This window comes from Daphnia pulicaria, chromosome 5 (assembly GCF_021234035.1).
Source record: "Daphnia pulicaria isolate SC F1-1A chromosome 5, SC_F0-13Bv2, whole genome shotgun sequence".
In the NCBI taxonomy this organism is placed as follows: Eukaryota; Metazoa; Arthropoda; class Branchiopoda; order Diplostraca; family Daphniidae; genus Daphnia; species Daphnia pulicaria.
Window position 1 is genome coordinate 2,324,352 of NC_060917.1, and position 23,481 is coordinate 2,347,832.

The 23,481-nt window shown below is 39.2% G+C and overlaps 7 protein-coding genes across 10 annotated transcripts; 1 reads left to right on the plus strand and 6 right to left on the minus strand.

The window, feature by feature from the left end:
• Nucleotides 1–699: 699 nt before the first annotated feature.
• Nucleotides 700–3,429, minus strand: LOC124341065 (COP9 signalosome complex subunit 1-like). 2 transcript variants are annotated; one of them, XM_046793973.1, is made up of 11 exons: nt 3,222–3,429; nt 3,068–3,154; nt 2,788–2,972; nt 2,440–2,725; nt 2,299–2,376; nt 1,992–2,230; nt 1,821–1,926; nt 1,638–1,726; nt 1,439–1,568; nt 1,215–1,349; nt 700–1,140 (listed from the first exon to the last, which is right to left on the minus strand). In XM_046793973.1, exons 1-11 carry the CDS (start codon nt 3,252–3,254, stop codon nt 1,063–1,065), a joined length of 1,446 nt encoding a protein of 481 aa, XP_046649929.1. In that variant the 5' UTR covers nt 3,255–3,429; the 3' UTR covers nt 700–1,062. The 2 variants fall into 2 exon arrangements, with proteins under 2 accessions (XP_046649929.1, XP_046649930.1); XM_046793974.1 differs by having other exon boundaries at nt 1,198–1,349.
• LOC124341175 (annexin B10-like) lies at nt 3,202–17,323 on the minus strand. The gene is made up of 14 exons (XM_046794158.1): nt 17,210–17,323; nt 17,098–17,138; nt 16,967–17,031; nt 16,790–16,907; nt 16,390–16,594; nt 16,245–16,316; nt 16,136–16,171; nt 16,003–16,046; nt 15,865–15,940; nt 15,621–15,800; nt 15,370–15,551; nt 15,174–15,287; nt 10,671–10,674; nt 3,202–3,213 (listed from the first exon to the last, which is right to left on the minus strand). Coding segments are annotated over exons 1-12 (1,119 nt in total). The 5' UTR covers nt 17,211–17,323; the 3' UTR covers nt 3,202–3,213; nt 10,671–10,674; nt 15,174–15,188.
• LOC124341008 (parafibromin-like) lies at nt 3,821–6,544 on the plus strand. 2 transcript variants are annotated; one of them, XM_046793883.1, is made up of 10 exons: nt 3,821–4,076; nt 4,141–4,566; nt 4,629–4,881; nt 4,948–5,152; nt 5,212–5,458; nt 5,527–5,625; nt 5,689–5,819; nt 5,886–6,027; nt 6,090–6,150; nt 6,341–6,544. In XM_046793883.1, the coding sequence occupies exons 1-9, from the start codon at nt 3,946–3,948 to the stop codon at nt 6,124–6,126; spliced, it is 1,671 nt and encodes a 556-aa protein (XP_046649839.1). In that variant the 5' UTR covers nt 3,821–3,945; the 3' UTR covers nt 6,127–6,150; nt 6,341–6,544. The 2 variants fall into 2 exon arrangements, with proteins under 2 accessions (XP_046649839.1, XP_046649838.1); XM_046793882.1 differs by lacking the exon at nt 6,341–6,544 and having other exon boundaries at nt 6,090–6,262.
• On the minus strand, nt 6,590–11,739 carry LOC124340819 (regulator of nonsense transcripts 1-like). The gene is made up of 14 exons (XM_046793519.1): nt 11,435–11,739; nt 11,123–11,374; nt 10,887–11,059; nt 10,437–10,822; nt 10,273–10,377; nt 10,110–10,212; nt 9,890–10,049; nt 9,535–9,818; nt 9,217–9,475; nt 8,666–9,154; nt 8,243–8,602; nt 7,709–8,146; nt 7,460–7,645; nt 6,590–7,383 (listed from the first exon to the last, which is right to left on the minus strand). Exons 1-14 carry the CDS (start codon nt 11,618–11,620, stop codon nt 7,375–7,377), a joined length of 3,390 nt encoding a protein of 1,129 aa, XP_046649475.1. The 5' UTR covers nt 11,621–11,739; the 3' UTR covers nt 6,590–7,374.
• On the minus strand, nt 12,605–14,766 carry LOC124341200 (annexin B10-like). Its single transcript, XM_046794205.1, has 11 exons — nt 14,694–14,766; nt 14,580–14,620; nt 14,346–14,404; nt 14,147–14,264; nt 13,877–14,081; nt 13,760–13,795; nt 13,630–13,673; nt 13,479–13,566; nt 13,232–13,411; nt 12,974–13,155; nt 12,605–12,860 (listed from the first exon to the last, which is right to left on the minus strand). Coding segments are annotated over exons 1-11 (1,017 nt in total). The 5' UTR covers nt 14,695–14,766; the 3' UTR covers nt 12,605–12,797.
• A 417-nt stretch (nt 17,324–17,740) lies between the features above and the next one.
• Nucleotides 17,741–20,075, minus strand: LOC124341191 (annexin B10-like). The gene is made up of 10 exons (XM_046794187.1): nt 19,882–20,075; nt 19,365–19,423; nt 19,159–19,276; nt 18,883–19,087; nt 18,775–18,810; nt 18,660–18,703; nt 18,505–18,592; nt 18,259–18,438; nt 18,016–18,197; nt 17,741–17,940 (listed from the first exon to the last, which is right to left on the minus strand). The coding sequence occupies exons 1-10, from the start codon at nt 19,918–19,920 to the stop codon at nt 17,845–17,847; spliced, it is 1,047 nt and encodes a 348-aa protein (XP_046650143.1). The 5' UTR covers nt 19,921–20,075; the 3' UTR covers nt 17,741–17,844.
• A 429-nt stretch (nt 20,076–20,504) lies between these two features.
• On the minus strand, nt 20,505–23,374 carry LOC124341168 (annexin A4-like). Of its 2 annotated transcripts, XM_046794136.1 has the most exons (13): nt 23,235–23,374; nt 23,105–23,142; nt 22,715–22,779; nt 22,511–22,628; nt 22,049–22,247; nt 21,945–21,980; nt 21,833–21,876; nt 21,677–21,764; nt 21,432–21,611; nt 21,294–21,353; nt 21,108–21,229; nt 20,877–21,004; nt 20,505–20,784 (listed from the first exon to the last, which is right to left on the minus strand). In XM_046794136.1, coding segments are annotated over exons 1-13 (1,080 nt in total). In that variant the 5' UTR covers nt 23,236–23,374; the 3' UTR covers nt 20,505–20,783. The 2 variants fall into 2 exon arrangements, with proteins under 2 accessions (XP_046650092.1, XP_046650091.1); XM_046794135.1 differs by having other exon boundaries at nt 20,505–21,004.
• Between the last annotated feature and the right edge of the window lie 107 nt (nt 23,375–23,481).

Consider the following 23,481-nt stretch of genomic DNA (forward strand, 5'->3'; position numbering starts at 1 on the left):
TTGGCTCCGCCCTAAGTGGACCCACGGGAGCCAATTTATCGTCTAGTGGCGATATTTGAAAACACGGATTTGTTTACGTTTCTATCGATATGATTGTTAAATGGCTACGAAGGGCCATTTACTAAACAATAATGTCCACCGTTCCATGTAACATTGTCATGAAATCCCTCACGGCAACATATTAATGGTGCGTTCATAAATTACAGGGTAATCCCCCCAAACCATAACATTCGAAATTTCGGAGGGCGTGTCATTATTTCGCTCACCAGATGGCCCCCCTGGGTCCACTTGGAAGATGCGAAATCGGAGGAAAGGTGAGCAAAGTAGGCTTCACTTTTCCAACACGCGAGAGATATCCTTCCTTTCGGCTTCCTATATAGAGTAGGCTATGCTCTGAGTTGAGTACTCTTCTCACGTTCTGACGAATAAGCGAAGAAAATTTCGCGTTTTGGGTTTGGGGGCAAGAAAAGGGAATTTTGCATGTATTTCTATATTTGACCGCTAGATGGCGTTGGGCCAAAACTTTTTTTTTTTTAAATTTAAACATTTTGTTTGTGACCCTTTCGGCGTGCCATACATCTTGTAACGAATAAGAGAACCAATTATTGCCAATGGCAATATCAGCGGCACGTTTTCGCCCGAAATGACCCTCCTCCTTTCCTTTCATGTACAAATATCCCAAATTTCGTTAAAATAAAATTTTATAAACAATCTGTATTGTGTCTCTTTGCTGGTTATGGATATCATCTCAAAAGACAACACTAATTACGATGCCATAAATTAAGATATACCCTCACATCTCTCGACCAGAGGAAAAAAAAAATAAAAAAAAGGTGAGAGGATAAATCACGCAACACAGCTTGTTATCAAACCAAGAGACCGAAACAAACTTTCGTCCCTCACGACCAGAAGAGAGAAAGAAGAAAAAAAAAACGAGTATAGTGGAGGGTAAATCCAGCAATTGTACACGATACAAAATAGAAAAAATTGAACACCAAGTTGACAAGGATTCAAGTGTTCGGTGAAGCAGATTTTACTTTTTTGTTGCCGGGGATATAAAGTTCAGTTGCGAGGCGACGAGCCACTGGATGATGGAATAGCAACTTCCGTCGTTTGGCCTCCACTATCTCTGGGAGAACTCTGCAACCAAAAAGTCGTCAAAAATGGGAAGTCTATAGCCTGAGCAATGGTATATACCATGGAACTCAAATTACTTTGACATGTATCTGATTGCGCAATACTGCGGCACGGATAACGAGCAATCGAGTTCTTCTCTTGAATTCCTCGCCCAAATTGAGCGACTTTTCAAAAGTGCAACTGCGTTGGTCGGCGTCTTTAGCGAACAAGATCTAATAAACACACAAAAGGAAAATTAGTTTCTGGGAGGGGGGGGGGGACCTCCAAGAAGAAGAAAACTTGTGCTCAAAATAACACATACTTTATTGTGAGAATCAATTCGCGCCTGGATTTGTCCGTCGAGAATCAATTGCATCAGCTCGTCTTCTAATGCTGAAACACTGGTATTGAACGCTTCTGCCATTCGTCTCATATCCGCTGACATGTAAGGACTGCGGGAGAAGAATTAAGGATAAATATGAAATTCAACAAACAAAATTAACCGCAAGGGATTTCTCTACCTGAAATACTGAATCAAAGCTCGGTTTCGGATTTTAGTATATAGCGCAGGCACATGGGGGGCGAGATACATGTCCAATAACAAGTTATCCTGCAAATAACATAAAGGTGGGTTAAAAACTTTCTTTCTAATGTCCACGTTGTTATCACAAATCATCTTTTACGTCTGGTCAGTGTCTTAATACCTTCATTTCTTCTAGAAGCTTTAGGCAGGAGGCGTATTTAGATTCATAGAACTTGTGGATTATGTCTCTCAACTGCGGTTCCAGTTCCAGAAAAAGTTTGAAAGAACTAAAAAAGAAGAGGTAATTATCTTGATTACTTTAATCAATGATATTCCCACGGGAGTGAAATACCTGCTAGAAATCACGTGTTTTTGAAGTTCAGCCCTGTCGTAAGTAGCGAGAGCACACAAACCTCCAAACACGGCAACGTTAGACGGCGAAAGCAATTCGGGAAGGTCACAGTGATCAACGTTGGCCTGCAGGAAATGCCGGGCTGCGCACTTGTATTTCTTAGTCGCAAGTTCAGCAAGTCCAGCTGCACATTGCAAATGAGTCACTAATGCTTGGCCACCATCTTTACTGTTTGAAGACTGAACACGACACAAAAAACATCAATAATAGAATTTTGCGTTGAATTTAACTATAATCGAAACTTTACCTCGGCGAAATCTGGCGTTGACTCTGCTTTATTGACGTAACTAAGAACATGTGACCAGTTTTGAAGATAAACACTAACCTATACATCAGAGGAACAATAAATCAAATAACAATTTGATAGTAAATCAAAGAGGAAAAATACCTTAATGACATTGAGACACATGTGTATTACATGCTTGCTGCTTGTGCAGTAATCTCTGGCTCTTGAGTAGCATTTCAATGCATTAGACATATCACCATAATCCAGGTAGTGATCTCCCAAGTCATCATGACCGCGACGAATGCTCTCTTTGATGGAATTTGCTTTATAGTTTTTCAGATCAGTATCAAGTTTCTCCAATTTTAGAGCAGCTTTCTTCATCTTGCTTTCAGCCCAAGCCAAGTCATAGCTTGGAAGTTCCAAGGCTTGAACCTGAGCAGGTGTCAGCCTATAAAACAATTTAACAAACATCAGATTCCTATTCTTTAGTTAACATATCAAGGATCATACCCAGTTATTGCCTCTTGTAATTTCCTGTGTAAAAGTTGATATAGTGTGACATTATACGTCTCTTGAACTGCTACAATGGCCATTTTGAGTGTTTCAATTCTCAAAGATGGGCAATGATCAGCAATAAACATTAGACGTGATAGCTTTGCCATTCCATGATAGCTGCTTGTGAAAGTTTCGATGTCCTGAAAACAACAGATATATTTTTTTTAATTAATACTTTTAGCTGATGATTACTGTGAGAGTAAAACAAACAAGTATCTCGAGAGAAGTTCAGTACCAAAGTGGGATTCTCAACAATATAGGCTTCTTCTTCAGCATTTTCATTTTCTTCAGATACGTCCACTTGCATTGGTTCAACAGCATTCTAAAACAATAACGAAATGTTGCGAATTATGGTTCACGAAGCCGGTGGTACAAATTTTCGTCTGTACCTGATGGTTTAGCGGCAAGGCCGGCATGGGCATGTTGGAAAGATCAACAAATGTTTTGACGTTTGATCGTCTGAATTCAATTCAATTACCAATAATTGTCAAGAAACTAACAACACGTTATAAACTGATGGTTTTCTACGAATGTTTCAATCAGTTTCCTCAGACAGTTTTTTGGTGAAAAGCCACCATTGCAATAAACACAGCGTTGCCGATTGCGATAAATCTGTCGATTAAGTGGAATAAATCAGAAATAAATTAGAAACATCTCATTAAAAATGAGAAAACTTACAAAGATTCATTTTAATGAATATATAATTTCTTTGTGTTTTATTATTTAATGTTCTTATATTTTCGAATGTTCTTCTGTAGTTCTGTGGTAGACTTTTGAAAGGATATAAAAACACATTAAAAAATGTTCGTTCTCTGGTTCCGTGACGGCGCGACCGCGTCTCATACTTGCTCTTGTAAGTGCGATTATATTTGACGTTTTTTATGTAATAATAATTGATTTGAAATCCTTGAATGTGATTGTCAAGATTTTCAAAAGTGAAAAATCTGTGAAAATATTCGTTGACGGACTTGACGCGGTTGAAACGACGGTTTGGCAACAGCAGACGACATAGAAATCGACAAATGCTTGCGTTCCGACCTCAAAATAATAAGCAAAGGCAAAAGTCTTGTCAATTTTTTTTTAAGGTTATCGAATCATAAATAAACGTGAAGAATGGCGGATCCTTTGAGTTTACTACGTCAGTTCAATGTCAACAAAAAGGAAATTATTGAGCGTGAGGGTCAAATCATTTTTGGTGAATTTTCTTGGCCGAAAACCGTCAAGACAAACTACCTCATATACGGGTAAATACAATATTAAACCATTACCATTTAAATAAAGATACCTATTTACTTTTGCATTAAATAGTTCTGGAAAGGATGGTGCTCCTAGAGATTATTATACCTTGGAATGTTTACTGTTTCTCCTGAAAAATGTACAACTCCAGCATCCAGTGTATGTACGTCAAGCAGCTGCTGACAGCATTCCAGTTGTACGTCGTCCAGATCGTAAAGACCTGCTGGCATATCTCAATGGAGAAACTGCTGCTTCAGCTTCCATTGACAAGGCAGCTCCCATTGAAATCCCAATTCAAGTTCGCAGAATTGCAGGAACTGCACAAGCTGGAGGATCAGGTTTAGGATCAGGAAGTGGAATTGGTGGTGATGATAATGAAGTACCTGCAAGTAAGAAACCACGTTTGGAAGACCAACAGATGCAGAGAGTTAAAGAAGTGCTGGCTGCTCGTCTCGAAGCTCCCCGCCAAGACAGTCTGATCAATGTGAACAAAATCCAGTAAGAACAAAAAAAGATTTTTTAATGTTGATACCATATCCTTATTGTACACCTCTTTTCAGGTCTTTATCAGAGGCCATGTCGATTGAAACAATTGCTTCACTCAAAGCCAAACGTATTGCCAACAAACGAAAAACTATCAAGGGTGACACTGAAGATATGGGCTTAGGGCTTGGAACTTCTCTCGGTTTGGCAGGAAGTTCCTCGTCTGAACTGAGAGGGATGCTAGATTACGATTTTGATGTCACGAAGGATATCTTAAATCGCGAGAGGCAATGGAGAAATCGGACTTCAGTCCTTCAAAGCTCTGGAAAGGTATGCGGCATTCAATTAGATTCGTTTGGGTAAAGTACATTCATTTTACCTTTAAATGTGTCCTAGGTGTTTTCGAAAAATATCTTTGCTATCCTGCAAGGTCTTAAAGCTCGAGAGGATGGTAAGCTAAGAGGTCACAGCTCAATTCCACCAGGAGCTGGACGAGCAGTCGTTCCACCAGGCGGTGCCCCTCCTGGAATGGGGCCTCCTGTTCAACAGCAAGGCCCAGTTTACAGTCGTTACGACCAAGAAAGATTCAGAGGAAAAGAAGGTAAATAGACGAACGCAATTAATTGAACAATAAAATAAAATTTTTCTTGCTATTATTAGAAACGGAGGGTTTCAAAATTGATACCACTGGTACGTATCACGGCATGACGCTAAAGTCGGTGACAGAAGGTACTCAACCTCGCAAGGCTGCGGCACCGACTGCTGTTGCTCCTACAGCTGTTGCTCAACCACGTCCCTCAACCGGCCCGACCAAGCGAGTATCTCGAACGCCAATCATTATTATTCCATCCGCCAACTCCTCTCTAATCACCATGTTCAACGCAAAGGACGTGTTGCAAGATCTTAAGTAAGGCTAAAATTAGTTCAAAGGTTTGACTTTCTGGTCGATTTAAAAATGAATTTTCTCTTGAAAAGGTTTCTTAGCACAGAAGAAAAAAGGCAGCAGGGTTGTCGAAGAGACAACGAGATCCTTTTACAAAGACGCAAAGAAGGAAATCTAACGGTGCCCTATCGGTGTGCTCTCTATTAACTAAAAGTCTCAATGTGTTGATTAAATATCGAACTATTTTCTTGTAGAGTGATAGACAGTCCCCAGAAGCTAGCCCCCGCGGATTGGGATCGAGTCGTAGCCGTCTTTGTTATGGGCCCTGCTTGGCAATTTAAAGGTTGGCCATGGACTGGAAACCCTGTAGAAATCTTCGTTCAAGGTTTGTTGTACTAAAATACGCCATGATTTCAATTCGAGATTGAAACCCTTCTCGTTGAAACAACAGTCTCCGCCTTTCATATTAAATGGGACGACATACCTTTGGATCAGAATGTAGCAAAATGGGCTGTAAATGTGATTTCTTTGTCCCGAACTAAACGACATCTTGATCGCGCTGCCCTAATGACGTTCTGGGAGAAACTCGACAGGTAAGCATTCCAAGTTCTTAGTCTTTTATTCTCCTTGCATAAATATTTTCTTTTTTATCCAGGCACATGTTAAAAAACAAACAACATCTTCGATTTTGAGCATCACTTTCAACGAGTTATGGGGTATCAAAATCTTTCTTACTAATACGCGTTATCTTTCGAAAATTTGTTGGCACCTTCTGTAATGTCTTTAATTTTGATTTTGTGATACACGGACCTGTTCACATCCAATCAAAATACTAATCCAATTTTAGGGCTCTTTCTTATCGAATTGGTGTTACAATTTTTTAAGGATTGTTGTTTTTGGTGATAGGCTGGAACTAAATGGCAGACCTCGAGGACACTTTTAAAGAATATATTCCTAGTGGTAAAGTGGATCTCACCAGCCTTCAGCTGAGTTGGAAATTGCTTACAGGATCACCAGAATTTCATTGGCAACACTGAGAAGACGGAGACAATTTTTCATAACTATGTAGTTGATTGCCAAACAAAAATATCAGTCATTTTTTATGCACAACAGAGTTTAGCTTGAATATTTAAAAGAAAGAAAGCACTCGGATGATTTCCCGTGAAACAAAGTGTATTCTGATCTTCTTTCCATCTGATTTTCTCCATCAAGATGGAAAGAAAACGCACGATGTGAAATTGCTTCCTACAAAAGAGCGCTATTAAAGGGCTCGGCAACAGCAAAGTGAGAACATCCAGTAACCCAACACTAATCCTCGCGAAATGAATGGACAACTAAACTTGCATGTAAAAGCATAAGGTGAAGAAAGCTGAAGAGCGTGAAAGGAAACAGAGAAAGCATTGGTCGACTGGAGAGAAAACAAGTCAAGAGAAATAAACAATTCAAAAAAATCAGTTCACTAAGCTTCGAACGCGTTATCAACTGAGGGGCCTACAAAAGAAGCATTCTAATTTTGGGTGACGTTCTATCGAAAAAAAAAAACGTCGTTTGTCGAAGGGATTTTGTGTTGGCTTCCAACCCACTAGAAACAGACTTAGGTAGGGTCCACTATGTTGGATGGTATGGGTATAGCAGTTGTTTCCCGTATTTTTCGACATTAATTTGTTGAAGCCCATCAGCTCCGTTATCGGCTCGTTCGTCTGGACACCGCTCTCTTGCTTCAACGGCAGATTGCTAGTGCTGCTTATGGTGTGCGACGTTGAAGGCCATTTGATAGATGGGCATAGGTCTTTCGAGCTGTCAGTTGATGAACGTTGGATTTCCCCTTTTCTCTTTTATCTTTAACTGCAAGATGAATTCAAATACGGTCGGCTGCCGCCAGGCGTCGTCATCGTCAATTTTCTTAGGGTCTTTTTTATTACTGCAACGCCTTACAGTTTTCAGTATGGCTAAGAAAAGGTCGGCATTAGATTGAAAACAACAGGCTCAATCAAAGAATAAGACAAATTCGCTTCATCAACCTACCTGCGTGAATTGAGAGCCATGGCGGAAGAAGGCTGAACGGCCCCCTTGATACGTCGAGTCTTGAGAGAGCAGTCCATCCATTTGCGACTGATAATCTGATGACATATAGGCGTCTTGTGACGGATCTAACTGGGATAGACCCGATTGCGATAGTGCTCCGAAGCCCGAGACCGTTTGCGACATCCCCTACAAGAACATTAATGGATAAGCATACCTTCGCGACCCTTTCAACTTGGCATTATTTAATACCTGTGACATTCCTTGGGTGAGAGCCATGCCACCCTGGCTGAAAGGCTGCGTTGATACATCCTGTGTATTCTGCGAAAGTGACTGTGTAAACAGCGAAGAACTTCCCTTGCTTGCGGCTTTGCCAGCGCGAGGCCCACTTCCTCGGGCATTGTCTTTTGGCCTCTGATTGGATTTGGATGAACCATGCATCCCTTGTTGCTGCTGGCCATGGAATCTAGGCGGGACGTGCGTCATGTTCATAAAGACACCCAAGGGAACGGGCATAGCAGAAAGAGCGGCCTGTGCCCTCTCTGGAGCAATGTAACCGATTGGATCGTGCAAACGGCTGTACGGATCTCCAACATTGGCCGTGGCTCGAGGTATGTAAGTATTCATACCATTGTTGTTTGGTGGTTGACCCCCACCCGAACGATCATAGACGGAACCAGGAACCATGGCCTTTAAATGATAAGATTATTTTAAAATAGAATACAAGATCCTTGACAGACAAGCACTACATAATTTGAAATAATTCTTTTGTGAATACGAACATACCTGGCGTGCGTCGTAGACGGCTGTGGACATGAAATGCTGACCAGGATTAAAACTATTAATTGGTTTCTTTGGCTTGGGAAACTGCATCATGGATTCTTTGAGGTTGTTGAGAGCTCCCTCAGTTAGAACATGATTTTCTTTGTAAAAGTGAAGCAGGTGATTCCATACAGGCTGCTTGGCCAACACTTTAGGATTGCCTACAATAATGATTCCATAACGGGCGCGAGTCATAGCAACGTTCAAACGACGGGGATCGTTGAGAAAACCGATTCCTTGGTTCTCGTTTGAGCGAACACACGACATGATGATGAGGTCTTTCTCGCGACCCTGGAAAGCATCTACACTAGCTATTTCGATATCCTTCAAGAACAAAATACAAATTTAAAGATTTCTTAAAAGGTTTTGAAATATGAATTCCCTTACTTGGTATAATTTAGCATGCAGTGATCCTTGATGTTGCATGTACTGTACAAGATAAGCTCTTTGTCCTTCGTACGGTGTGATGATGCCAATTTGTTCTGGTTTGACTCCGGATCGAAGAAAACGTGTAGCAATCTTTTCCACATTTGACGCTTCCGTTCTGTTCAAATAAGACGTACCCGATCCAGCAATTTCCTCCTGACCCAATGTAACGTAGAAGAACATGGGCCTATCTGGCATTGGCCAAGGGAAATCTACCCCGCGAAGGATTCGATCTTCCGCGCAAACACCATTCTGTAGTGATCCCTCGTAAAAGAAGTTGGAAGGAAACTCAGACAACCTTGGGTGCATACGGTACTGTACTTCCAAACGGAAGGGCCGGATGCCAAGTACTACCAGTCTTTCAAACAGTGATTGCGAGAGACCAGCTTTGGCAGCTGGTTTACACATCACCACTGGGCCCAACTGACAATGATCTCCAACCAGAATGAGCTAAACACCCAAAACATTGAATTAATAAAAATCTAAAACGCATAATACCAAGGGATTTTTACCTGTCTTGCTCCTAGGACGACAGGGACCATGCATTCAGGTTCAGTAGCTTGCATTGATTCATCGATCAAGATAGATGCAAACTTAATGCGAGCCAAGCGAACATCACCAGCACCAACACAAGTGCACGCCAATACATCTGCTGCTTCGAGTAGCTCTCGTTCTGCTTGTCGCTTTAACATGCGGTATCGCTTTTCATCTCCCTGTGAAAGCTCACCGACTTCCTCCTTAAGCTGGACCAATTTTCGCAACTCTGAAGCTCTATAATAGAAGTTAACTTTAGCCCCACGATGACACATTTTCGCAAAGTAAATTCTTACCCTTCAAGACATCGAACTTGATTATGCAAGGCCAAGAACGAGACGGGTGAATCAATGGCCTCTCTGGATTTCGCGCACAAACGGACCACTTTCAGACCAGTTCGATGAATCTTTTCAGTCAATTGGTCAACAGCAATGTTGGACGGAGCGCAAACTAATACTGGCCCTGATCCTAGTTTAGCCAAATGGTACACGATGGTGGCCGATGTAACCGTTTTCCCGGTACCAGGAGGTCCTTGAATTAAAGTCAATGGACGTTGAACTGCTTGTTTTACAGCAAAAACCTGCAAAGGGTAACATTATGAGATAAGCCATGAAAGTTCTATGTTCTATCAAGTAACAACTAAATTTATACCTGAGATCGATTCAGCTCAGGCAAGTCAGGAGCAGAGAAATGTTTAGGGAGATGTAGGCGGAATACGACATCTTCAACCTCGTGACCAAGCAAACGATGATAAATGTAAGCTGAAACGCTACTTTCGTCAACTGCAAATTTCCGCAGGGCCGATTGCATCCTGAAAGACATGTATCTTAGTCACTAGATCTCTTTGAAATACGAGCTCATCGGATGTTACCTATCAAAAGACGTTGATTTCCAGACAAAATCCACGACGAAATTTGTGGAACATTCTGTAGGAGCTCCGTTTGAATTCTTTAATTCAATTCCGACTTCTTCGCCTAAAATATCGTTATTCATATTATATTATCATTATTATTACTATTATATATTAGACTGACTGTAGTTGTCTGGAAGTTTAATCACGTGCCCCAAACCAGTCCACGGTTTGTGTAGTTCCCCAAGGTAACGCAATCTTAATTCGTCACCATGCATCAGTTTCATATCTGAAATTAACGAAAAATATGAGAAGGGACACTAGTGAACTATAAATATTAGGCATTACCGCTATCTGTCTTTTGAAGACTAAAGTAAGCGACAGTCTTTTTATTAAGACCAACATCCCAGCGAACGTGAACGTTGTCTTGAGTTTGGGCTTCTTTAACTCGTCGGTCGTAGTCTGCTTCAAGTTTCACTAGCGGACCAAAAATATTCTGATATTGATAGCCATCCTCATATCGCAGCAATACGTGCTGAGGTTCTTCGTCAACGCCAGGACGTTCCAGGTCTTCAAAACTAGCCTCAGGTTTCTCTTTCCACATCTCTTCCAAACGGTTCAATTGCTGGGCCGTCAATTGACGAGCTCTCATCTGTTCGGCCTCTGAAGGGCTTCGAACAAGCCAACTGAGGAAACAACGATCAGCTATAAGTGGTTTCCATTGTTCAATGTCCCTATTAGCAAGAAGGAGTTAGTAGAAAACCACACATGACAAACAGCACAGTAAATTTAACTAACCAGTTCATGTCTTTCAATGATGACTGAGCTGCACAAGGTTGGCGACACAGCAGCACAACAACTGAATCTGCTTTAGCAGGAATGAACCCCAAAACAAAAACATTTCTGACTCCACAAGAATAGCACTCCAAAACTGTTTCACCCAACGGTCCATCACGATGCAATGTAACCTCCTGAAAAATTAAGAGTTTGATTATAAACAAGGATTAAGATTAATATTTTTAAAATATTTTTACCTTGTGTTTGGCTCGTACAAGATGATTAACAATGTGAGAGCCAGAAGTATTACCTTTGCCATTGCAAAACCATTTCTTGCAAACATTACACATTACAACACAACCAGGATCATGGATGCCGCAATACTTGCATGCATGTGGTGGCAAATCTTTGCTGTAATAGCCCTCTTCGTCTTCTTCCTCAAACTGGAGATCGTTCAAATTTTTCATTGCAGTTGCAAGTTGAGAATCAATCGTGTCCAGCCCATTTGCCTGAAAATGACCACAGATTATAAAAAAAATTTCAAAGTTTCAACAGGCAGGATTTCTTACCTGATGTTTTCCCATTGATTTGTGAAGGCTGGCATGATCAATTTGTGAAGCCTGGGTTTGACTCGGCAAAGTAAAATCGCGAAAATCGAAATCAGTTCCCTGAGTGTCTGCCCCAAGTAAATCATTTTCCTCGGTGTCGAGAAACGTGAGCGTTTGCGAATTGGGCCCAAAAGTGTCCACACTCATTTTGCCAAATGGTATAGCAATTAATGACGTCAATTACAATCTCTTACGGAACGAAACTCGCATGTGTGTTTTCACGGCTGTGCGAGTTTTCCCTTTTCCTTTAGTGCGATCGAAGCGCCATCTCGGCTTCGTAACGCCATCTCGGCTTGATGATTGATGCAACCGCCCTCTTGCGCAATCTTTTGAAAAATGTAAGGAAATACCAGTTGTGTTGCATTAGATAGGCACAAACAAACACACTTAGATCTAAGCTAAATAACAACGCTTTATAGATAAAGATTTTCGGGATCGCCAGATTATGTGGTCCTATGGTACTTTTTGTGCCCAGTCACAAATTATTGTTCACATTCGTGATTTAAATACTGCTTGCAGGTTATAGCTTTACATTGTTATACAGCAAAGAATTAATGAAGTAGAAACAGGTCTTAAACCACGATTCAGATAATAATTGAGTCACAGAATTAGGAAGCCAGTGGTTTCAGAGAAAAAGACATTTCATTTCTCGTAGACATATAAATGTAGGGAAGAAAAACATGTAACCCAAGCAGCACACAGACAGCGACTTAATACTAACACGCGGCATCTCTAGATCATCGGCATATTTTATTACTTCCCAACGCAGTATCAAATGCTCTCTACATAGGCCGGATCACGACATGTTACATGATACTATGTATGTTAGATAATATTCTATCTCGGAGACTCGGACTAAGAAATGTTTTCTATTACCGACTGAAAGAAATTTTATACAAACATTAAATAAAAGGAAAATTTTGTTTTTGTAGACTCAATAATGGGGTAATTTCTTGGTATTTCGTAAATCTTATATCTTTATTTTATTATTTCTATCAATGGCAGTTTTTGAAGGTCGTGTCAAAATAGATACCTTAACGAAGACGGACGTAACCCGAAAAAATAGGAACTATTGCGATAATTACTGTACACAATTTGCATAATAAATACAACTGCAGACGTTAGAGGTAATAGTTGGCTACATGTCTGTATATTTTACCCAATTACATTGAGATATTGAAAAAATTAAAATCCCAGAATAAGTGTTGCCTCCGCATTTGCTTAATGCAGCAATCAGGAATGGCCACAACGACGGACACAAGATCGATCACAATAAATTTGGTACATCAAAACAAAATATACTTGGCAAAAGTAAACAGTGAAATCAATCATCGGCAGTTTTGATGAGACAAATAAGAGCGCGACGATAATCACCGGAAGTTTCGCTCTATAAAATGGATGTTGTACATCGCAAAGGTTGCATATTGAGATTTTAAAAAAGTCAGTCAGTCAGAAAGATTGTGCATGTAAAGTACAGAAATAGTTTAGAGATTCATTTACCTGGACTGAGCTAAGAAGTGTTTTGCAATAGATGCGCTCATATTCCGATTTGATGTTGACCAAATCAATTTCGGACCGATCGACGATGATGCGGATCAGAGCATTGTCATTTGTCCCCAATCCTTTCATGGCTACCTCCAAACGGTGGGCAAAAAAAGCTGGTCGGTTGTGAACGATTTCCACTGAAACGTTCAAAGTGTTAAATTTAAAGTTGATTTTGACTACGGGATCGCAAATAATCAATGATCGGAGACATACCAATGTCCTTAAGACCATGCAAGAGATCTCCAGACATTTCGGATTTGAGAGCCTGTTCAATTGTTTTTCCGGAAATCTTCTTGTACATTTTAAACATCTCGGAAGTCTGACGACGACATTGGGCGGCAAAGCCAAAGACGTCTACGAAGACGTTTTCGTCTGTCCCGATTTTTCCTTCTCCTACAAGTAGTTAATTTGAAACTTGTAATAAATAAATGATAAACCCCCATATGAGTTATACATTTACCAGCGGTGTAAAGATTTCGTGCGTCTTCTTGGGCTTTAACTGGATCATAAGCAAAATCTCCATGGCCACTTGTTTGATCACTCTTTCTCTATAAATGTTTATACATCCCCATAAATATCACAAATTGAACGCATAATTAAAATGACCGAACCTGGAGAGCGTTGAGAAGCAACTGTTGAAATGGCCCCGAGGTATCTTTAATTCAGAATAAGTTATTAAAAGGATAGGCTACTATTACATTACAGAATAGGATTGTACACGTTTGAAAAATATGTGATTACCTTCTCGGACATCCTTTTCCAAGGGAGTATTGTACACTGATTGAAATCAATAGAAAAATTTAATATTATTATCGATTATTATTTTGCTAATCTATGTGTTGAATCTAAATATATTACAACACTCGTAGGCCAAAGCAATCCTTGTTATCTCATCGTAGGGACGGGAGAAGAGGACTTCCACCAAAACGTCCTCATTAGTGCCAACTCCCTTCATTGCTTTGTTTAGAAGCTTGGCGCAGTGTACTTCCGGTGGCATCATCAGACTCAAAATGAGCTTCTTGAAATTGCCACTCAGTTCACTCTTGAAATCAGCAATGATATCCTGTCAATCAAACGCATTTCAATCAACAATGAGATCTCATTTTATAAGAAAATTAAGGTTACTACTCGATTGAATTGGAGTGTGAATGCTTTCGAAATACTCTGGCGCTGGGCGTTGGATCGATAGCAAAGAATGTCGATGATGGCTTCTTCATTCGTACCAAATCCCTTCATGGCAGCCCGCCTGAATAATGAAATGCCAGATAATTTAATTCCCACAAAATAAAAACCTGATTTTCTAAAGATTAAAATGGGAAATATTTACAATTTTTGGGCGTCGGTCATCGCATTGAATTCGGCTTCGGGCAATACAGTTGGTAGTTCCTATTCAGTCAATTGAAACAACAAATGATTAAAAAATATGAGTATTTTTAGTTTAGTAGGTCACTTGAAAAATATTTTTTTATAATCAGTCAATGTAAAATTGCCGAATGGATTCACCGAATATAATTTGATGATACGCATATGAAATACAAAATTAAGAGAGAGTGGTACTCACCTTTGTGTAATCATTATTTTCACCAGCCCACGTCAGAGACACTAAAAACCAAACAAAAAATTAATCTTGAGTTGTCATTAAAGACGTATAAAGTTTCATTAGTTTTGAACTTACTAGTTGCAGATTATGAAGAAAACTAACAGGGAGTGAATAGAACACACGTCTGCTGTGGACTGTAAAAAAATATGTAAATCTACTGGTGAACCTTGACGAGCTGGCCTTGAAGGGATGAGGAACAAGGCGGAAACAAGTTTCCATTGAGACAACACCCTTGAGAGCCTCGGGATGTTATTTTTGTTATATTTGAAAGTTCGTTACAGCTTCACCATATATGTGTCCCATTACTCTCATATTGACTAATCAAAGCTAAGAAATAAATTAAGAATGATTTTATTCATTTCGTTTTCTTCTCCCAATTCAGAACCAATAATCAACAAAAGCAGAACAGGAACTAAAATAAAAAATGTATGGAGGTGTATGAAGATTTGTATTTGCAAATTGCATTTCCCTTGTCAGAAAAAAAGAAACCGTTTTATTATCAGTGTCCACCATGCATAGCCGCGTACAAGATTGGCTTTTGTTGGCTTGGCAAAAAAATTCTCTGTTGCGTTACATAAAAAATATCGGCGGTACTGTCATTTCGTAATTGAGAGCGGGAACTCCGATGAGAGCAAGGAGGGAGCGGCCGTAGTCGCCAGAAGTTGCATTCTGCGAATTAATGAAATGATTGCATTTGTCATTTATTTTTCTGCAGCCAAAAGAAATGTGTCGTGTCAATTTTTTTATTTACCTCGACTGAACCATAAAGTGTTTTGCCGTACATGCGTTCGTACTCTAACTTGATGTTGGCCAAATCAATTTCACTTCGACTGACGATGATGCGGATTAGAGTGTTGTGATCGGTACTCAATCCTCTCATGGCCAATTCTAAACGCTCGGCAAAATACGCCGGTCGGTTGCGAACTATTTTAACTGTTAGAAAGGCAAATATAAACTGCACAAAATTTGTGTTTAATCACATCAATATCAAAGAGAATGAACCTATTTCAAGAAGACAAAATAAAATGTGTTCAGACACTTGGGATTTGAGAGTCTCTTCAATTGGTTCTCCCGAAATTTTGGCGTACTCTTGGAAAATAACCGAAGTCAGACGACGCCTTTGAATGGCGTAGCTCAAAATGTTAACGAAAGGATTTTCGTCCGTGCTGCTGTGCTCTTTTCCTACTTAATCTTTCTTTTGTAGAGCTAAATTTGTTTTCAAATGTTTGTTGGTTAGCCTATCTACCTTTGTCGAGCAAAAGTTTAGCCTCTTCTTGTGCGCTAGCGACTGAGTCAGAATCTATTGTCGGATCTTTAATTTCCTAAATTAATCCCAATTTCAGTTATTCATCAGTATGCTCATTTAAAACTCAAATGATTTTACCTGAAGGGATTTGAGAAATATCTTTTGAACCCGACCGGAAATATCTAAATTTGAAAATATGATGAGTAGCCTATAAATATTTTCTTTCACAGTTTCACCACATTGATTGTTATTGCAATATAAATTTTTTTACCTTGCTTAATTTCCCTTTTCAGATCGATTTTGTACTCTGTTTTCAGAAGAGAAAAAAAAAATATTACGCAACAAGACAAAATATGTTTGAGAGTTTTAGAAAATGTTACTGGTGTTGTAAGCGTTTGCGATTTTTACGACTTCTTCGTAGGACCGGGTGAAGAGGATTTCCGCCATGACATCTTTGTAAATGTATTTATTGTTATATAATTGATTATAATAATTATGTAAACACTTATTTGTGTTCGATCATACTTGTCTCGTAGGCTGAGGCTAGGCTCAGAGTTTCCGAGTCGGATCCAAGGAGGCTGATGTCCTCCAAGAGAGCCTCTTTTCTTGCAAATTTCTTGATGGCTTCGTGTAGTTCCTTGGCACAGTATTCTTCCGCAGGCAACATCAGGCTGGTAATAACACTTTTGAATTTGCCGCTCACTTCGCTCTTTAGATCAGCAACTAAATCCTGTTTAACAGAATGCCAATTTTGGTCAAATTAAATGCGCAACTCAAAGTCTGATCGAGTCTGGTTTTATCCCGTTTTAAATTTATATAGCGCTTATTTTGTTTGTTTTAACCTGGTGATGCCAAATGTTTGCAACAAATATTTTCAGACTGATATTCGCGCGATAGAGAAAAAGGAACTATAGAAAATAGTTACCCGATTGAATTCAATGTTGAATGCTTCAGAAATGGCTTGACGTTGGGCGTTTGATCGGTGGCAAAGAACGTCGATGATGACTTTTTCATCGGTACCTAGGCCTTTCATCGCAACTCGACTGAAAAGCATTGATTTGTTAATCAAAATAATTCATAACAAAAATGGAAAAACAATTACAGTGCTCTGGCGTCAGCCATCGCGTCAAACAAAGTTGCCGGTACAGAAATCACAGTTGGTACTTCCTAGACGCATCATGAATAATGTGCAAAAATTAAGATTTACACAAATTTGGGAATCTATCTACTCACCTTCATGTGCCCATTATTTTCAGGATCACTGGGCAACGACACTGAAAACGAAAAAGCACAGCAGTGAAATAAAAATTTCAAATTGATGTCTCCTCATTTGCGTTATACTTACTTTGAAGAATATGTATGACTGTGTGGGCTCGATAGAATTGAGAAAAAAAGAGTAGGAAATCGATTCGTGTCTTCCTGCTTGAGGGATAGACAGCTCATTAAAAACCTTGCGGGGAAAAAAAATGGAGAGTATGTACCTTAGTAACAACAAGCAGCGGTTGACCAAGACAAAACTGGTTTTCAGGGTTTGTGCCAAAGGGAACACACCCTGAAAAAAATCCCCGAACCATTTCGCAATTAACATTCACCACAAGTCTACGTTTGTCCAGTCCATTTACTTTGCAGATTCACCAAAATTACCTCAAGCGTCAAGAATGGAATAAAAACTCTGTGGCCCCCAGAGAGATCATTGATTCACCACGACTGGGAGGTAAATTATAGTCGAGAGACAAAAATGACTTTTTTCCAGCTTAATCCATGTTTATTTTTCAGTCAACATGCACAAGATTATGAAGAAAAGAAACTTTAAAAACGAGTATATCCATCATGTGAAAAGAGAAACCAGTATCTCGTCTCATTTTTGCCATTTTACAATTTATTATCGGATAGAAAGATAAATATTAAGAAAGATAATGGCGATCGAAAAATGTTTTCCGGTTTCAAAGTAAAAAGTCAACACACGATTCACTAGACGGATCACAAATAAAATAATGGAGTTGCGACTTCGCTACTAAAAGAAGGAGGGCCAATGAGAGCCAGCAAAGCTCGCTTGTAATCGCCAGACGTTTCACTCTAAAAATAAGAATATCCATTATTGTTATAATTATATTCGTCATCTTATCCAATAAGTGTGGCGTTGGAAATTACCTCGACTGAGCTGTGAAGTGTTTTATGATAGACCCGTTCGTATTCCACCTTGGTATTAACCAAATCGATTTCACAGCGACTGACGATGATGCGGATTAGAGTGTCGTCATCCGTACCCAAACCTTTCATGGCCAATTCTAAACGCTCAGCGAAAAAGGCCGGTCGGTTGCGGATGATTTTGACTGTCAATAAAACTAAATTCTGGAGTTCGTTGTGATCCGAATGCAATTAATTAAAACATACCCATATCAAGTAAACCATTATAAATTTCGCCAGACATCTCCGAGGTGATGGCTTGTTCAATTGTCTTTCCTGATATTTTGGTGTACTCTTGAAAAATGGCGGAAATTTGTCGACGCCTTTGAGCGGCAAAACCCAAAATGTCAACGAAAGCGTTTTCGTCGGTCCCGATTTGACCCTCACCTATAATAATAAGGATTTGCTAGAAAACAATTACAGTCGTGGGATGAAATGTTAAATGATTTTAACCGGCTTTAAAGAGAATTCTGGCTTCCTCTTGTGCCTTGGCCGAGTGATAAGTATTTTCTCCGCCATCCATGACCGAGTCCGTGCATTTCTGTGACAAAAAAAAAGTCGAAATTGTTTTCTACTTTTCCAGAGTTTGAATCTAAAAATTCTCAAACCTTGAGAGTGTTGAGAAGAAATCGCCTAAATGACCCGGAAGTATCTGATTTAAAAAAAAACTCAAGTTAGCAATATTACATAATAGATTTTATTTTTAACAAAAGGATACTGTACCTTCCTTGATATCGTCGTCCAGAGATTTTCCGTACACTAAAAATAAAACAAGAAAAAAATATTGCTGATGTGTGGATATAATAAAGAGCATCTTAATGTAAATATTACTGCTTTTATAGGTAGCTGCAATCTTCATTAATTCGTCATAGGAATAAGCGCAAAGGATTTCTACCAGAACGTCGTCACTAGTTCCAATCCCTTTGATGGCTTTGCGCAAATGTTTGGCCAAGTACTTATCCTTTGGCATCATGAGACCGACGATGAGATCCTCGAAATCGCCACTCAATTCGCTCTTAAGATCGGCAATTAAATCCTGTTTGTAAATAAACGCGTGACAAATAATAGGATTTGATTGGCATGAGCACAAATGTATCGTTACCCTACCCGACCAAATTCCTTGTGATACATTTCCGCGATGGCCATGCGCTGGGCATTGGATCGCTTGCACAAAATGTTGATGATGGATTGTTCGTCCGTGCCGAATCCCTTCATGGCAATTCGCCTGAAAAATTTACATTTCAAGACATTCCGTGTATTTCAATTAGAATTTGCAACGTATAACTGCAATTCGAATGAAAGAAATAATTTACAATGCCTTGGCGTCGGACAGCGGATCGAACAAGGTGATTGGATGCAGAGTTGGGAATTCCTAATAAACAATAAAACCTGTTTTTGAATTGAGTTTCTAAAATATTGGTGGTTGCTTTTATGGTCTTATGGTTATTACTAGTCAACGAAACATAGCTTTTATATCTACAGCGCCCTCTTGTATAAATTCGTGGTTGCACCGTTATGATTAGCAAATTTTCGGGTAAATACGTGGGTAGATATGTGGGTGGATGTTACACAATGTACTTCTCACGTTGGGGATTCCCCCAGAATTAATCATTTAACACTGCAGTACCTAGCCGAAACATTAATGCCAGGTACCCACATTTGTTTGGCCATATGACAAAGTTTCATCAAGGTATAGAATTCTAATTTAGGCCATGGCCTAGAGGGTATGAATCTTAGCCTTATTCCTTTGTGTTAAAAAAAGAAGATACAGCATTTGGAAATGACGCAGTATATATTGCACAACTTAAAATTTAAAAAAAGACTAATTACCTTCACGTACTCCCCATAATCGCCACACCATAGTGTCATTTCTGTTTTCGAATTATTAGCGGCTGGATGCGATGAAATCACTAAAAAAGAAAACACAACTATAAAATTGTATAGACGAATCAGAAACCAGGGGTTGAAGAAATAAGACTGAATAAAACACACGTCTGTCTAGCAGTTGGAGCAACAATAAGTTAATCCAGTTTTCAGCATCAAACTCTGTTTCACAATTGAAGGTTATCAAGCCACAGTTGAAAACAAGTTCCTTAAAAGGGTGAAAAGTGACAACGAAATAGGGGAAAACGTAAGCTTCCCTCTGGGCATTCTTTTTTAATTCACAAGATTATTCGAATGATACGTGTCGATACGCTGTTAGACAGTATTTGGAATCGGACCAAAATTGAGTTGAGACGAACGAAGATATGACGAAAATGAAAATCATATTTTTTTAAAGCTCATCAGCGGTTATTCTTGTTATGTAACAAGTCCTTCTCTCTGCCTGCGAGATCTTAGATATGTAAATTTTAAATGGAAAGATGAATACCTTCAGCTGTTTTCCTATAATTTTTGTTTGATTTCGTCTTCCTTATTTGGATAAGGAGAACAATTTACTTTGAACAAGTTCATTTTCGTTTCAGATTTGACAATATCATTTGTATTCAACAATACACAGCTCGAAAATGAGCTTATTATTAGTTATTAGCTTACAGTGGAAGCAATGGGATATATGTGCAGCGGATGATATGAATTTTTAAAATCATTTATGCAGGAGAACGATTTTAAAGTTGTTTTTCCTTAATTTTTTCTTTGGAGTTGAGGTTGTCAAAAAAGATTGGCCAGAATTTTGATCATGAAAACCAAACGTGTTTTGTGTCGGGTCGCGCAATTAACGCCAAATTACAGTATCTGTTAACGTCCAAAATATTTGTTCCAATTAATTCTGAAATTTCCGTATGGTTTCTCTTATGTGCCAGCCTAAGGATTGCTGCGATTGGTACCATGGGATCTGTCTGTCAGACAGAGAAGTCAAAGAACAACAGGATGATGGCGATGGCATCGACTTCACCAGCTGCTCCATTCCAATAATCGTTAGAAGAGAGCGACGATAATAACCGGATGTTTCTTCCTATAAACACAGTTGAAAAATCCAATTAATTGGAATCGATAGATTTTTCGTAATTTTTATGCGACATTTTCAGAAAGAAAACGTGATAAGATTACGAATTAACCTTGACTGCGCTAAATAGTGTTTTCCCATAGATGCGTTCATATTCGAACATTATGTTGAGCAAATCGATTTCACAGCGACTGACGATAATGCGGATTAGAGAGTTGTCATCAGTACCCAAACCTTTAGTATTGACATTAATGCTGGTTAATATATTGCATAATAATACAAATCGTATAATTTTAACCTTTCATGGCGCGGTGTAACCTTTCGGCAAAATACAGCGCTCGATTGTTAACGGATTTCACTGCAAGGAAAACACCCAAAACATGAAGCGCTCGTTAAAAAATAAACATTAATATCAAATCAATTGGGGGAAACGTACCAATTGTTAAAAGGCTGTTGAGTAGAACACCGGACGTTTGAGATTTCAGAGTCTCTTCAATTGATTTTCCAGAAATCCGCTGGTACTCGTGAAAGATTAGACAAGTCTGATGACGCCTTTGAGCGGCATAGCCGAAAATGTCAAGGAAGGCATTTTCGTCCGTTCTAAAATTTCCCTTCACTTTTTGTTTGGATATTTGAACATTTAAATCTCAATCATTGTCAAGAAGCAGTTTGCCTTATCACCTGCTTTGAAGATAATTCGTGCCTGTTGGCTTGCTATGTCAGGATCGTAAGCAAAATCACCATAACCGCATGATTGGTCATTCAATTTCTATAAATATAATTTCGTTTAAAGAACATCATCAATAACACATAAAGCTAGATGAAAAATATGCCAACCTGAAGAATAAGTAAGAGCAATCGCTGATATGACCCACACGTTTCTGGTTATAAGAATTAAAAACTCAATAGTAATTATTTTTACTCTCATACGACAACTAAAGAAAATTACCTTTTTTAATGTCGCTTGCAAGAGAAGAGTCGTACACTGTTATTTAAGAGAAGAGAACCCAACAGGTAGAATTCGTTTTAATTTAAAATCTAAAAATCTTATACTGTCTTCGTAAGCGGTAGCGATCTTTGCGACTTCTTCGTGGGATCGGGAGCAAAGGATTTCCACCAGGACATCGTGGGATTTACTCCTAAAGGCTTTGTGCAATTGATGTGCGCAGTACCTTTCGGTAGGCATCATGAGGCCGACAATCACATTTTCAAAGTTGCCGCTCAGATCACTTTTGAGATCAGCAATCAAGTACTGGAAAGAAAGTCGGTCATTGAACTCATTTTGCGCATCGGAAAAAGCCTAAAGGTCTACATCAATTGTATCCGCCAAAGAAAGCGAGGCAGGTGTCAACGTAAAACCTCAGCTCACTCGTGGCAAACCGTGTCAGAAACCGCGGGAATTGAAAGTAGGACAAGGAAAGCAGTCGTGTTTTAATTGTTACATGTAGTCCACTGTTTATACTGCGTATGTCGCATCAGAAATGGATGAAAATGTAAAAAAGAAATCTTTTTTACTCGGAAGAATGTGCGGTGGTAACATTCGATTATGGTCTGGCGCTGGGCGGAGGATCGTTGGCACAGTATGTTGAGAATAACCTGCTCGTCCGTTCCGAATCCCTTCACAGCTGCTCTTCTACTCGGGGGAATCCCACAAATGTGTTGTGAAATTAGCAATCAAAATAAACAGGAAGTAAAGAGTTGAGAAAATAAATATTTTACAATGATTTGGCATCATCTAATGGGTAGAATTCGTCGTCAGGCAGAGGCACGACAGTTGGAAATTCCTATTTTAAAAAAGTAATTAAAAAGAAAAAATTATGCCAAGGGGCTAAAAGACAAGATAGGATTGCACTCAAGGATACGAAACCAGTTAAACTAGGAATCGGTGATAGGAATAGTTTCTCGATATGGATGCATGTGATAGTAAGAAATTGGATAAACCTTAAACCAATTTATAAAAACTTGGCACAATGTGCTGCTTAATTCCTTAAATGACAAAGCACGTAGCAATTGAGCCCTTCACGACAAACTATTTTGCAAATTATTCCTATTAAACACACACAGTCACACACCATTTCCCGTCAATAAACGAAGGAAAAATAAATTCACCTTGACGTTCTCGTTGAAAACATCCCACGACACTGACACTGAGTAGCCAATAATCAAACGAAAAGGATTATTTAATTAGTACTAATTGAACAATAAAAGAAAACGGTAGCAATAACTAAGGACGAATTACTTTGCAAATTCGTAGACGGTTAAAGTGCTAAGACAAGAAAGAAATCACAACACACATATTTGTTTGTCAAAACTGCTGCGACTTTTGGAGCGAAACTAAAAAACCTTGGTGAACGAACAGCAAGCGAACTGCTACTGAGCCAGGAATCTCGTTAAGGTGACTGGCGAACGACCCTAAAGGCAAAACGGTTGCTAAAGAAAACTGGTTTTCACCAGTTTCTATTCTTGAGAATTTACATAAACTTTAT